The 15,024-nt window shown below is 59.4% G+C and overlaps 1 protein-coding gene across 2 annotated transcripts; it reads left to right on the top strand.

The window, feature by feature from the left end:
* Positions 1-4,938: 4,938 nt before the first annotated feature.
* On the top strand, positions 4,939-13,182 carry TMEM222 (transmembrane protein 222). 2 transcript variants are annotated; one of them, XM_039914379.1, is made up of 7 exons: positions 4,978-5,065; positions 7,121-7,508; positions 8,891-8,975; positions 9,807-9,838; positions 10,926-11,022; positions 11,347-11,477; positions 11,908-13,182. In XM_039914379.1, exons 2-7 carry the CDS (start codon positions 7,294-7,296, stop codon positions 11,993-11,995), a joined length of 648 nt encoding a protein of 215 aa, XP_039770313.1. In that variant the 5' UTR covers positions 4,978-5,065; positions 7,121-7,293; the 3' UTR covers positions 11,996-13,182. The 2 variants fall into 2 exon arrangements, with proteins under 2 accessions (XP_028936693.1, XP_039770313.1); XM_029080860.2 differs by lacking the exon at positions 7,121-7,508 and having other exon boundaries at positions 4,939-5,065.
* Positions 13,183-15,024: the final 1,842 nt, after the last annotated feature.

The raw sequence follows: 15,024 nt of genomic DNA on the forward strand, positions 1-15,024 counted from the left end.
GGTCAGAGAGGGGACGGGTCAACGGGAAAATGATGAGATCAAGGTACAGTGAGTAAGTCGGTGTGAGAGCAAAGTGAAAGTGCCAGGTGTGGGAGTGAAATCGGAGGGGGCAAGGTGACTGAGCGCTATAAAAGAGTTCCTGTTGGCAGTTGGACGGGCAGCGGCGGGAGGTTCTTGAGGAATGGGAGGATAAGGAGCGAATGCTGTTTAGAAAAATGATCCGAGCAGCGGGGCGAAGTACGGACCGGAGCGGGGAGAGGCTGGAGTCGGGAGGGTCAAAGGGGAGGCCTAGGCAGTAGTCGAGATGAAGTAGAACAAGTGCTCGGATCAGTGAAGTAGCAAGGAGAGAAAAGGGCAGATTTTAGTGATGTGAAGATAGAACCGGCAGGATTTGGTAATTAACATGGGGGAGGAATGAGAGATGAATGGAGGATAATGCCAAGGTTCTGGGCTTGTGAGACAGGGAAGACGGCAGCGCTGTCTCCTGTGATGGAAGAGTCGGGGGGAAGACAGATTCTGTGGGGAAGAGGAGGACTTACGTTTGGACGTGTAAGTTTGAGGAGTCGGTGGGACGTCTAAAGAGAGACTGTCCTGAAGGCGGGAGGAAATACAAGACTGCAGGGAAAGCGAAAGATAAGAAGCTGGAGGTGGAGATTTGGAAATCATCCCCCTAAGCGATGGTAGTTGAAGTTAGGGGGTGGGAGACAGAGGAAGAGCCCGCAAAAGAGATTGAGAGTGAGCAGCCAGGGAGATAAAGGGAGAACCGGGAGAGGCCAGTGCCAGTGAAGCCAACGTTAGATAACGTTTCCAAGAGAAGGGGGTGGTCCACGGCGTCGAAGGCAGCCGAGAGGTTGAGGAGGAGTGGATGAGGATGGAGTGGAGGCCAGTGGATTTGGCAAGAAGGAAATGACTGCTACCCTTTGAGAGGGCAGTTTTCACGGAGCCAAGGGGACGGAAGACAGATTAAAATGGGTCAAGGAGAGAACTGGGGGAGAGGAAGTGGAGGCAGCAGGCGTAGACACTTGCTCAAGAGTTTGGAGTCGAATGATGGGGACACGGGGTGATAACTGGAGGGAGCTTTCGATCAAGAGAGCATTTCTTTTAGGATAAGGGAGGCGTGAGCACGTTCGAAAGCGGTGAGAGAGGGGCCATTTCCTGACCAGGGGCAAGATAAAATAGCAGCTGGGGGCAGTAGGTGGGGACCCGGCGGACCCACTGCCTGCCTACTTCTTCCCTCAGACCCAGCCCCCAACTACTTAATTAATCGTGCAGTTAAGTGCTCACTATGTACCAAGCGCTGGGGTAGATACAAGATAATCAGGTCCCACCTGGGGCTCACTTTCTTACTAAGAGGGAGAACCGGTATCGAATCCCCATTTTGCAGATGAGAGAGCCGAGACGCAGAAGTGAAGTGACTCACCTAAGGTCATGCAGCAGACCAGCGGCAGAGCGGGGATTAGAACCCAGGTCCTCTGACTACCAAGGCTGGGGTTCAAGGGACTCTTTCCACTTGGCCCTGCTTGCACCTCCTAAGGTTTCTCCCCGGCAGAAATGCCCAGCCCCCAGGGGCCAAACTGGAGGGCAGGGGACGGGAGCAGAGGCTGTGGTCCCGGTCAGCCATTCCCGAGAGCGAGCCCCGTGACCTCTAGGACCGTCCCTCTGTCCTAAGCCAGGGCGATGCGGCCACCGTGGGAGAGTGGAGGAGGGAAGCGGTGTGGCCTAGTGGAAAGAGCCGGGACCTGGGTTCTACTCCTGGCCCTGCCACTCGTCTGCTGTGTGACCTTGGGTAAGTCGCTTCGCTTCTCTGGGCCTGTCACCTCATCTCTAAAACGGGGATTAAATCTGGGAGCCCCGTGTGGGACAGGGACTGTGTCCAACCTCATGGGAAGCAGCGTGGCTCCGTGGCTTCGGAGTCAGAGGTCATGGGTTCGACTCCCGGCTCTGCCGCTTGCTAGCCGTGTGACTTTGGGCAAGTCACTTAACGGCTCTGTGCCTCAGATACCTCATGTGTAAAATGGGGATTAAAACTGTGAGCCCCACGTGGGACAATCTGATCACCCTGTATCCCCCCAGCGCTTAGAACAGTGCTTTGCACATAGTAAGCGCTTAATAAATACCACTATTATTATTCATTCATTCAATTGTATTTATTGAGCGCTTACCGTGTCCAGAGAACGCTGCTAAGCGCTGGGGAGCGGACAACAATAAACAGACCCGTTCCCTGCCCACAAGGAGATTACAGTCTAGAGCCTGGTTATCTACAACCTGATTAGCTTATCTCTAACCGGGTGATTTGAACAGTGCCTGGCAAATACCATTTAAAAAAAAAAAAAAGTGAAATAATCCCTGGTCTTGAGGGAGTTCACGGCACCTGGAGGTAACCAGCCAAGCCAATCTACCACAGGACTCCCCTCCCTCTGAGGCTGGGGGCCCCCACGGCTCGGTCGGCGGTTCAAGTAATGGTTTTGTTCATTCAGTCACATTTATTGGGCGCTTACTTGGGGCAGAGCACTGTACTAAGCACTTGGGAGAGTCCAACAGAACAATAAACGGACGTTCCCGGGCCACAATGAGCTTACAGTCTAATAATAATAAGTATGGTAATTGTTAAACACTTACTACCTGCCAGGCACTGTACTAAGCACTGGGGTGGAAACGAGCAAATCGGGGCTTGGACGCAGTCCCCGTCCCATATGGGGCTCACGCTCTTAATCCCCATTTTGCAGGTGAGATGACTGAGGCCCAGAGAACTTAAGTACAAACACAACAATTATTATTCAGTGGGGTCGGCGGGACGATCGATTTGGATGTTATTGATGCCTGTCTACTTGTTTCGTTTTGTCTTGCTCCGTCTGCCCCCTTCTAGACTGTGAGCCCGTCGTTGGGTAGGGACTGTCTCTCTCCGTTGCCGAATTGTACTTTCCAAGCGCTTAATACAGTGCTCTGCACACAGTAGGTGTTCAATAAATACGATTGAATGAATGACAAAGCAAGAGGGACTGTATCCAATCCATTCATCTTGTATCTACCTCAGCGCTTAGAACAGTGCCTGGCACGTAGTAAACACTGAAGAAATACCATTATTATTATTATTATTATTATTATTATTGTCCAGTGGGGTCGAGGGGGGCGGTTCAGTGGTAGGACCGGGAGCGGGGAGGGCCCCGGTACCAGGGGGACGACAAAGCGAGGGGGACTGTATCCAATCCGCTTATCTTATTTATAATAATAATAATAGCATTTGTTGAGCGCTTATTATGTGCCAAGCACTGTTCTAAGTGCTGGTGGTGCAGGGGGGGGGGGGTACAGGGTCATCAGGTTGTCCCACATGGGGCTCACACTCTTAATCCCCATTTTACAGATGCGGTCACTGAGGCCCAGAGAAGTGAAGTGACTTGCCCACAGTCACACAGCAGACAAGTGTTGGGATTAGAACCCATAACCTATGACTCCCAAGCCCGGGCCCTTTCCACTGGTCCACGCTGCTTCTCAAAAAAGGTAATGAGGTTGTCCCCCGTGGGGCTCACGGTATTAATCCCCATTTTACAGATGAGGTCACTGAGGCCCAGAGAATAATAACAATAATGATGGCATTTGCTAAACGCTTACTAGGTGCAAAGCACTGCTCTAAGCGCTGGGGAGGGTACAAGGTAATCAGGTTGTCCCCCGTGGGGCTCACAGTCTCCATCCCCATTTTACAGAAGAGATCACTGGGGCCCAGAGAAGTGAAGTGACTCACCCAAAGTCACACGGCTGACGAGCGGCGGAGCAGGGATTTGAACCCACGACCTCTGACCCCCAAGCCCGGGCCCTTTCCCCTAGGCCACACTGCTTCTCCAAAAAGGTAATGAGGTTGTCCCACGTGGGGCTCACTCTTAATCTCCATTTTCCAGATGAGGTCACTGAGGCCAAGAGAAGTGAAACGGCTTGCCCAAGGTCCCACAGCAGAGAAGTGGCGAAGCCGGGATTAGAACCCATGTCCTCTGTCTCCCAAGCCCGGGCTCTTGCCACTAAGCCTATCTACCTCAGCACTTAGACCAGTGTCTGGCACATAGTAAGCGCTTCAGACTTACCCCCGTTTAGACTGTGAACCCGTCGTTGGGCAGGGAGGGTCTCTATCTGTTGCCCAATTGTCCATTCCAAGCGCTTAGTCCAGTGCTCTGCACATGGAAAGCGCTCAATAAATACTATCGAATGAATTGTCAGTTCCAAGTTTTTAGTCCAGTGCTCTGCACGTGGGAAGCACTCAATAAATACTATCGAATGAATGAATTGTCCATTCCAAGCGCTTAGTCCAGTGCTCTGCACATGGGAAGCGCTCAATAAATACTATCGAATGATTGAATTGTCCATTCCAAGCGCTTAGTCCAATGCTCTGTACATGGGAAACACTCAATAAATACTATCGAATGAATGAATTGTCCATTCCAAGCGCTTAGTCCAGTGTTCTGCACATGGGAAGCGCTCAATAAATACTATCGAATGATTGAATTGTCCATTCCAAGCGCTTAGTCCAGTGCTCTGCACATAGGAAGCGCTCAAGAAATACTATCGAATGAATGAATGGATGAATGAATGAATGAGCATCCCCCCCATTATTATTACTAGTGTTCGGGGGGGAACGGTCCGGCGGTAGGACCGGAAGCGGGGCGGGCCCAGTTCCGGGGGGGACGACAAAGGGCGACGGACTGCCTCCAATCCCCTTCTGTCCTCTCTCCCGCAGCGCTCAGAGCAGCGCCCGGCACGTAGTAAGCGCCCGACACATACCGTCATCATTATCAGGGCCCGGTGGGGACGGCGGGGGGAGCGGGCGGTTCGGCGGGAGGAGCGGGGACGACGAAGGGAGCGGGACCGGAAGTAGGGCGGAGAGGACCGGAAGTGGAGACGCGTGAGGGCGGAAGCGGAAGCGAGGGAGGGAGGGAGGGAGGGGCTGCAGCGGCGGCCGCCGGCCGGGGATGGCGGAAGTGGAGGCGGCGGCGGCGGCGGCGGCGGCGGGGCCGAAGATGGATGTCCAGCGGAGCCGCTTCCCCCACTGCGTCGTGTGGACGCCCATCCCCGTGCTGACGTGAGTGCTCCGCCCCGGGACCTGTCCTTCCGCCCCCCCCCGCGCCGGCCGGACAGGACCGGACCTGTCCTGGGTTCGAATCCCGCCTCTGCCACTCAGCGGGGAGACTGTGGGCCGGTCACCCCTCCGGCCTTCAGCAGCCCGGCTCAGTGGAAAGAGCTTGGGCTTCGGGGTCAGAGGTCAGGGGTTCGAATCCCGGCTCTGCCACTCGTCAGCTGGGTGACCGGGGGCGAGGCACTTCACTTCTCTGGGCCTCAGTGACCTCAGCTGGAAAATGGGGATTAACTGGGAGCCTCACGGGGGACAACCTGATGACCCTGGATCTCCCCCAGCGCTTAGAACAGGGCTCTGCACCTAGGAAGCGCTTAACAAATACCAACATTACTATTATTACTTCACTTCTCTGGGCCTCAGTATCCTCATCTGTAAAATGGGGATTAACTGGGAGCCTCACGGGGGACAGCCTGATCACCCTGTATCTCCCCCAGCGCTTAGAACAGGGCTCTGCACCTAGGAAGCGCTTAACAAATACCAACATTGTTATTATTACTTCACTTCTCTGGGCCTCAGTGACCTCATCTGTAAAATGGGGATGAAGCCTGGGAGCCTCCCGTGGGACAACCTGATGACCCTGGATCTCCCCCAGCGCTTAGAACAGGGCTCTGCACATGGAGAAGCAGCGGGGCTCAGTGGAAAGAGCCCGGGCTTGGGAGTCAGAGGTCATGGGTTCGAATCCCTGCTCTGCCACTTGGCAGCCGGGTGACCGTGGGCAAGTCATTTCACTGGACCTCGGTGACCTCATCTGTCAAATGGGGATGAAGACTGGGAGCCCCACGTGGGACAACCTGATTCCCCCATGTCTACCCCAGCGCTTAGAACAGTGCTCGGCACAGAGTAAGCGCTTAACAAATACCAACATTATTATTATTTGTTAAGCGCTTACTCTGTGCCAAGTCCTGTTCTAAGCACTGGGGGCTTAACTAAGAAGCTAAGCCCCTTTCCCTCCCTTCCCCTCCCCTCAGCACTGTGCTCGTCCTCTCAATTGTAAATATTTTTATTACCCTATTTATTTTGTTAATGAGCTGTTCATCCCCCTGAGTCTATTTATTGCTATTGTTTTAATGAGATGTTCATCCCCTTGATTCTATTTATCGCCATTGTTCTTGTCTGTCTCTCCCGATTAGACCGTAAGTCCGTCAAAGGGCAGGGACTGTCTCTATCTGTTACCGATTTGTCCATTCCAGCGCTTAGTACAGTGCTCTGCACATAGTAAGCGCTCAATAAATACTATTGAATGAATAAATGGGGGGGGGAGACAAGATCACCGGGTGGTCCCACGTGGGGCTCACGCTCTTGCCACGGAACCACACTGCTGCATACTGAGTGCAGACCACTGGACTGAGTGCTTGGAAAGTACAGTTTGGCAACAGATAGAGACAGTCCCTGCCCACAACGGGCTCGCAGTCTAGAAGGGGGGAGACGGGCTGATCGAGACGGGCATCGGGACGCTGGCCGCCCCCCGACACCCACCCTCAGAGTCGGGGACGAACCATCCGGAACTCCTGACTCTCCCCCACTGACCCAGCACAGATCGGTCAACACCTCTGACTCCCCAGTACAGACTATCCAACACCTGTCATTCATTTGGCCATATTTATTGAGCGCTGGCTCTGTGCAGGATACTGTACTGAGCGCTTGGGAGAGTACAGTGGAACAGTAAACGGACACATTCCCTGTCCACGATGAGCTCCTCTGCCTCTCCGTGGTACAGCCAACCAATTCCCCTGACACTCCCCATCTCTGCCCTCCCGGGTGATCCAGCACCCCTAACTGTCCCTTCCCTGCCCACGACCCTTCCCCCAGGGACCCAGCACAGACCATCCCACGCTCCTAAAACTCTCCCCCCTCCATCCCTGACTCTCCCCCAGCGACCCAGCGCAGACTCCCCAACACCTCGGACTCCCCCCTTCTCCATCCTCGACCCTCCCCTCGTGGCCCAGCACAGACCATCCAACACCTCTAACTCTCCCTTTTCTGTCTGTGATTCTCCCCCAGTAACCCGGCACAGACCCTCCAACGCCCCCGATTCTCCCCCAGGGACCCAGCAGAGACCGTCCAGCAGCTCTGACCCTCTCCACCTCTCACCCTCCCCCCGTGACCCCCTCACGGACCATCCGGCACCACTGATTCTGCCTCTCTCCGTCCCTGGCTCTCTCCGGTGACCCAGCATGGACCATCCGATATTCCCAGCTTTTCCCGCGGTGATCCGGCGCAGATCATCCTGCCCTCCAACTCACCTCTCCGTCCCCGATTCTCTCCCAGTAACCCGTCGCGGACTCACGTCCCACACCCTCTCCATTCTGTCCGTGTCCCCCGTGACCCGGCGCAGAACATCCAACACCCCCTCTCATCTGAATTGTACTTTCCAAGTGCTGCGCACCCAGTAAGCGCTCAGTAAATACGATTGAATGAATGAATCATCATCCTCGTCAGTGGTATTTATTGAGCACGTACGGTGTGCAGGGCACTGTTCTAGGCACTTGGAAGAGTACAAAAATAATAATAATAATTTTGGTATTTTTTAAGCGCTTACTATGTAACAGGCACCGTTCTAAGCCCTTAGGTAGATACAGTTTAGGTCGGACACAGTCGCTGTCCCACACAGGGTTCACAGTTTTAATCCCCATATAACAGAGTTGGGAAACACGTCCCTGCCCACAACGAACTTACAGTCTAGAGGGGGAGTTCATAAATGATCCAACACATCTCACTCTTCCCTCTTCGTGCTTGACCCTTCAACGACCCAGCTGATCCATGAGTTGCCCCTCTTGACTTAATATCTGTCTCTCCCTCCAGACTGTAAGCTCATTATGAGCAGGGAACGCGTGTGCTAATTCTCTTGTACTCTCCCAAGCGCTTAGTATAATGCTCCGCACATAGTAAGCGCTCGATACATTTGATTGGTTGATCTCCTGCATCTTGCAGACAGCGGGGTAGGGTAGCCCAGCCATGGGTCCCGCCCCGGGCCACTTGGAAATGGTTAAATTGCTGGGTGAAGAAGGGAACAACTCCCCAACTTAAGTTCTGGGAAAATAAAGTGTTTGAAAGCAGAAAGCAACCCGTCCTGTGTCCATACCTTTCCTCTCATCTCTCCTCTTCTCCCTTTACACCGTAAGCTGGTTGTGGGCAGGGAACGTGTCTGTTAATTGTTGTATCGTCCTCACCCAAGCACTTAGTACAATGCTCTGCACACAATAAGCGCTCAACAAGTACGATGGACTGGCTGATCGACTCCCAGCCCACTGCCCGGACTCAATGTCCACCTCCCAGCACAGGCCCCCCCGCCGTACCTCTCTGGCCAAAGGTGCCGAGCAAACAGTGGGCTGGGGGTCATCCAGAGCAGCAGCGGCTGAGCCGGGCGGGGGTTGGGGGTGTCCAGCACAGCGGGGGTCTGGGCCGGATGACTGGAGGCGGCGGGGTTTCCAGCAGCGACCCACCTCCGAGATCTCCACCGGGGCCCCGAGCCGCCTGCGGGGGTGGCTTTGCCCCCCGCCTACGATGCCCTCGCCGCTGCCCGGTTCCTATAGGAGGGGAAGGGGTCCCGAGGGCTCTGGGCGGGGGCTGTTGGGGTGGGCACCGGTTCCTCCCGGGCCCTTACCCGCTGCCCACTGCACCCTGGTGGTCCTGGCCCAGCGGCAGGCCGCTCGGGGGCAGGCGGCCACAGCGGCTCTGTCCCGGCCCCCCAGCCCCAACCCCCCCGCTCTCCGGGGCCGCTCCGCCGGCCCGCTCGGACCCGACCCACCGGTGCTCTCTCGTTGCCCGTAGGTGGTTTTTCCCCATCATCGGCCACATGGGCATCTGCACGTCGACGGGCATCATCCGGGACTTCGCGGGCCCGTACTTTGTCTCCGTGAGTCCGGCCCAGGCTCCCGGGGCACCGGGGAGCTGCGGGGGGCTGAGGGGGGAAGGCAGGGTGTTCTCTCTGACCGCCCTGCACTGGGCATAGATCTCTTTCCCCTACCGGGCCCCTACTGGTGTGGGGGGTCTGCCCCCGCCGGGTGGGAACTGATGCAGACGCCCACTGGATCAGGCCCCCTCTGGTGGGCTGGGGTGGGCTCGGGGGACAGGGTGGGGCTGGGGGAGTGGAAAGGATGGGAGCAGGCTGGGTGGATACCGCGGGGGCCGGGCTTAGAGCCGAGGTTGAAGGGGGTATCTTAACTTTAGCCCGACTGCAATGTCCGCTCCATCTCTTCCTTCCCCTTCCCCTCTCCCTTTATGTCCATATTTGTAATTTATTTAGATCAGCGTCCGTCTTCGCCCCCAGACTGTAAGACGATTATGGGCAGGGAATATGTCTGCCATCTCCGTTCTAACGAAGTCTCCCAAGCGCTTAGTACAGTGCTCTGCCCACAGGAAGCGCTCAATAAATAAAATTGACTGGCTGACTCTCCCCTCCTTCTCCTCTCCCCATCCTTCCCCTTCTCCCCATCCTTCCCCTTCTCCCCCTCTCCTTTCTCCTCCCCTTCCTCTCCTATCTCCCCACCCTCCCCCCGTACACGATCGGCCCCGGCCGCGGCTGGGCAGTGGGGCTCGGGGGCCCCGTGACGAAGGAGGGGGTTCGGGCAGCGGATCCCTCGGCCGGCGCCCGGGTGCCGGGTGGCTCCTCGGCCCCGGCCGCGGCCACCCCCTCCCCGGGGAAGCCTCCGGCGCGGGGCCCCTGACCCCTTCTCTGCCCCTGCAGGAGGACAACATGGCCTTCGGAAAGCCTGCGAAGTAAGTGTCGCCCATCAAGCCGGGCGGGGCGGGCACCGCGTGCCACGGGCACTGCCGCGGGGGGGCCCGCGGCACTGACCCTCATCGCTACCTTGGGCCAAGTCACCGGAGCCAACTGCTTCCTCTGTATAATAGTAATAATAATCGGGGTACTTGGTAAACGCGCTTTGTGCTCAACACCTTATTAAGTGCCGGGGTAGATAAAAGATCATCAATCCCTGTTCCGCATGGGGCTCGCAGTCTTAAGTTTACCCCGCAGGGTCTGGACTCCCCCTCGTCCCCGATCCCCGAGGACGAGGGAGATCCGGTATCGAATCCCCATTTTTCAGATGAGGAAACTGAGGCACAGAGAAGCTAAGACACTTGCCCGAGATCACACAGCAGGCAAGCGACAGAACCGGGACTAGAACCAGAGGAAATCAGAGGATTCCCAGGCCTCGGATGCCCGGGGTGCTTTTCCCATTAGGCCACGCTGCCTTCTCTGAACGGCCTTGGCGGAGGCCAGGGTGGGATAGGGAATGCATCGGTTAGCCCGGCATTCCCGAGAGCCGATGGGGGGGGCCGGCGGGGGGGACCCCTCCCCGGGCCCCCAGGTCCGGTGGGTTAACCGAAGCCCGGCAACTGAGCGGAAGGGGTCCCGGAGTTAGGAGGCCCAGGTCCCGGCCCTAGCCCTGTCACAGCCCGCTGGTCGATCCCGGACAAGTCGCTTAACCTCTCTGGGCCTCGGCTTCCGCCTCCGGGAAATGGGGAGAGGACCTCGCCTGGACTGGAAGCCCCTTGCGGGACGGGGACTGTGTCCAACCCGATTCTCTACCCCAGCGCTTAATACGGCTCCTGGAACCTAGTAAGCGCTTAACAAACCGCACGGTTATCATCATCGTCCCTGTTGTCATCATCGGGATCCCGCCCTCCGTCCCTCCCCCGGGGGGGTTGCGAGGCACGAGGAGATTGGCGAGGTGAGGGCACGCGCGCCGAAGAGTGAATTGGCGGGGGCGGGCGGCCGGGCGGTCGCCCCTGTCGCCGGCTGGGAGGAGAGTCGGGGTCTCGACCCCAGCTTTCTAAGGACTTTTGATTCCCGGGCCATCAGGTACTGGAAGCTGGACCCGAACAAGGTGTACGTCAGCGGCCCCAGCGCCTGGGACACGGCCGTGCACGATGCGTCTGAAGAGTACAAGCACCACATGGTAAACCCGCCCGGCGGGGGTGGGCGGTGGCGACGGGGGACGGAAGCCGGGGAGTCGATGCCCCACGGGGCAAACCTGCCCTGAGCCGGGCGGGGGGGGGGGGGCGCGCCCGGGACAGGAGATGGGGCGGGAGTGTCTGCGGCTGGAGGGACCGGGGATCGAGGACGAGGGGGAGTCCAGGCCCCGCGGGGTAAACCCGCCCTGCATCTGAGCGGTCCTGGGGGAAGGGACGTAGCGGGGCGGGGGTGGGTGAGGGTCCAGGCCCTCTCTGCGGGCTCTGCCCGCTCCCTGGATTGGGAAGGGCCGACACCTCGCCGTCCGCAGCACAACCTCTGCTGTGACAACTGCCACTCGCACGTGGCGCTGGCCCTGAATCTAATGCGCTACGACAACAGCGCCCGCTGGAACATGGTGAAGCTGTGCCTCTACTGCCTGCTCTACGGGAAGTACGTGAGGTGAGCCCGCCCACGGGGCCGGCCGCGACGGGGCCCCACGGGGGCCGGGCGGGCGGCCCCACCCTGGAGAATCCGGGTCCCCGAACGGACAACGGGTTCGGGCTCCGCGGGCCCTCTTGCCCGTCGCGGCCCCAGCACGCTCTGCCGCCCGCTTGGCCCACCTCCTGCTTGAGAGCCTAGTCAAGGGGGAAGGGGAGAAAAGGGGGGAACCTCGCCCTGGGGAGGGTTGGGGTGGGCGGGAAGACTTCCCGCCCCATGGGGTTTGCCTTCCTGCCCGCCAGCACCCCCTCAGCCTGGGGTCAGAGGTCAAGAGACCCTGTGGCACCTAGGAGCCCCTGGGTGTGTTGGGGGGAGTCCCCGTCCTGGGGAGCGACCCCCACCAACTCCCCCTCCTCCTCCTCCTCCATCTCTCCCCCTCTCCCCACCGCAGCCTCGGGGCCTTGGTGAAGACCTGGCTCCCCTTCCTCCTCTTCCTGGGCGTCGTCTTGACCGTCACCCTGACGCTCCACCTGCGGTGATGTCGCCGCCCCGCAGCCCCGGCGGGGCCCAGAGGGAGACGTCGGCCCCCGCCACGCCCCGCGGGAGGAAGGACAGAACTCCGGGGATGCCCCTGGTGGTCTGGACGTTGGTCCCCGAGCGGAAGGGACTCCCTGATGGGTTGTCCTACAGCCCGTCGTCACCCCCTTTGCCCTTTAGCCAACCTCGCCCACCTGAAAGAGTGTCTTCCCAGCCCCCACCCTAGGAGCTCTCCCCGGTAGTAGGGTGTCCTTCTCCTCCCCGCAAACCCACCCACCTGACGTCGCCCGGCCCGCCGATCTGCCTCGGCGGTGCCCGGCCCACCCCCCGAGTCTGTGAGCGGAACCCGCCCTCTCGGCCCTCCGGATCCGGTCCGGTCCCCTCACTCGGCCCACCGGCCCCGGCCATCCCCTCCCCATCCCTGTCCGGAGCTCCCAGCCCCTGGACCAGCGTGGTTCAGCCCACCCCCAGGCGCCAGGACCACGTCCCTAGTCCCACCCATCGGCTCCTCAGCTCGTCCCGCCCTTCCCCCCGGGCAGGGGTCAGCTCCCTCCCTGCCGGGGGCTGGGCCGCATCTGCCCCATGCAGGTACTTCAGCCGGGGGTGGAGCTAATGGGGGGCCGGTAGCCTCAGATCACCCCAACTGTGACTCCCTCTCTCCTCACCGCCCTTGCCAAAACATCAAGCCAAATTGGCTCCTCGCGGGCCTGGCGTCCCCGGACACTTGACCCAGCACCCCCGGCCCTTGAACTGCCCAGGCCGGGGGTAGGATTGGGCCTGGGCCGGCTCTGAGGGGCGGGAGCTGGGCCTCCAGCTCGGCCTGAGGGCCGGGCCGGGTCATTAAGGCCCAGAGCCACCGTGGACCTCCCTGGGGCGGGCAGGGCCGAGCCGTGGGCACGCCGGAGAGCGGAGTCCTGAAGGAACGGGTGGACGGAGGGGTGGGGTACCGTGTGAAGACGTGTGGCCGCCAGCCCTCGAGGCTTCCTTTCGACCCTTCGGCACCCCGGGCTTCGCGGGGGCCCTGGCCGTGCCCGGTTTCCACGGTTTGGTGACCTCCCACCGCCCCCCGCCCGTCCTCTTCCCTCTGCCCTCCTCACCGGGGCAGGGTCACGGCGGGGGGCGGTTCCAGGACCCAGGTGCCCCCGCAGGGACAATAAAGTGGTCTGGGGCTCCGGGTCGTACCGCCGGACTATGCTTCTTTGCTGCCGCTTGTGGCTCTTGAGGAGGTCAGGGTGGGTAGGGGGCAGGGCTGTAACTTCAGTAGGCTCCAACCCCAGCCCGAGCAGCGGGTGGGCAAAACGTGGTTCCCCTCTGCGGGCCAGCCCTCCGCGGGGAGCTCGTCTGCCACGTCTCCCGAGCCGGGCCACCGGGAGATGGCCCTGGGGGGTGGCGGGCATCTCTTTCTCCCCGGGCCTGCCCTCAGAGAGCTTTCCATCAGGTGAGGTGGGCACCCGGGGACCCCGCGTGTGGCTGGCTGGTGAGGGGAGAGCTAGAGGAGGTTGTGGGCAGGAGGGGCTGATCGGGTACAGTGCTCTGCACATAGGAAGTGCTCGATAAATACCATTGAAGCCTACCTGGAAATGGTGGCCTAGGCTGGGCTTTGGTTTCAAGAAGGCTCCAAGTGAAGAGTTCGCCCAGCGGCTCCGGTACATCGTCTAGTGAATGTCTCCCGTGGAACAAGATCGGGGGTAGGTAAAAGATCATCAGATCGGACCCAGCCCCACCCCCTCGCCTGAGGGGGTGCCCTTCCCTGTGCCTCCGTTTCCCCATTCATCAGGAGCGGCCAGTCCTGGGGGGAGGAGAGCGGGGCTGTCTTCTGCCCTCCTCCTCCTTCCTCCCCACTAGGCAGCTTCCATGTCTTCGTCCGCTGCTTCCTGTTCCCACGCGTTTGACACCCTGCCCCGATCAGGAGGGTGTAAAGGACGATTTTGGGGGTGGGGAGGGACAGAGAACTATCGGTCCCCAGTGGGGCCCCCCCGACTTGCCCTGGCGTAGGTAGAAAATGACCAGGCCGGGTCCCTCGTGGGGCTCACAGTCTTTACCCCCATTTTACAGTCGAGGTAGCCGAGGCCCCGGGAAGTGAAGTGTTGACCGTGGTACTCGTTAAGCCCTTACTCTGCGTCCGGCAGTGAGATGAGCACCGCGGCGGATACGAGTCGGGTTGGACCCCCCCGTCCCCGTCCCCCGTGGGGTTCGCGGTCTCGTCCCCCCCCCCCCCCATTTCACAGCTGCGGGAAATGAGCCCCGGAGCAGTGAAATGACTCGCCCAAGGCCACACAGCAGACAGGGGCTAAAGGCGCAATTAGAACCCAGGGCTTCTAACGAATAAGGGTGACGATGGTACTTGTTAAGCGCTTACTAGGTGCCCAGCGCCGTTCTGAGCGCTGGGGTAGTAACGAGGTCATCGGGGGGCCCCACCTGGGGCTCGCAGTCTTCACCCCCCTTTGACAGGTGAGGTCACCGAGGCTTGCCCCAAATCACACAGCTGACAAGGGGCGGAGACGGGATTAATAATAATAATAATAATATTGTTGGTATTTGTTGAGCGCTTACTATGGGCCGAGCGCTGGGGGAGACGCCAGGGAAGGAGGCGGTCCCCCGCTGGGCTCCCGGTCTTCATCCCCATCGCACAGCCGAGGGGACTGAGGCCCGGAGGAGCGATAATAAAAATAATAACGTCGGTATCTGTTAAGCGCTTACTATGTGCCGAGCACTGTTCTAAGCGCTGGGGTAGACACAGGGGAATCAGGATGTCCCACGTGGGGCTCACACTCTTAATCCCCATTTTACAGATGAGGTAACCGAGGCGCAGAGAAGTTAAGTGACTCGCCCACAGTCACCCAGCCGACAAGTGGCAGAGCCGGGATTGGAACTCAGGAGCCCCGACTCCAAAGCCCGTGCTCTTTCCACTGAGCCGCGCTGAGTGAAGTGACTCGCCCGAGGCCACCCGGCTGCCAAGGGGCGGAGGCGGCGGGATTCGAACCCGGGACCGGGCGAGTCCCCGGGCCGGCCGGCCCCGCCCATCTCGCTT

This window comes from Ornithorhynchus anatinus, chromosome 16, assembly GCF_004115215.2.
Source record: "Ornithorhynchus anatinus isolate Pmale09 chromosome 16, mOrnAna1.pri.v4, whole genome shotgun sequence".
NCBI classification, from domain to species: domain Eukaryota; kingdom Metazoa; phylum Chordata; class Mammalia; order Monotremata; family Ornithorhynchidae; genus Ornithorhynchus; species Ornithorhynchus anatinus.

Coding starts and splice junctions, on each gene's coding strand:
- TMEM222 (XM_039914379.1), top strand. CDS start 7,294: ATGGACCATCCGATATTCCCAGCTTTTCCCGCGGTGATCCGGCGCAGA. Junction 7,509..8,890: donor TTCCAAGTGCTGCGCACCCA/GTAAGCGCTCAG, acceptor CGTTGCCCGTAG/GTGGTTTTTCCCCATCATCG. Junction 8,976..9,806: donor CGGGCCCGTACTTTGTCTCC/GTGAGTCCGGCC, acceptor CTGCCCCTGCAG/GAGGACAACATGGCCTTCGG.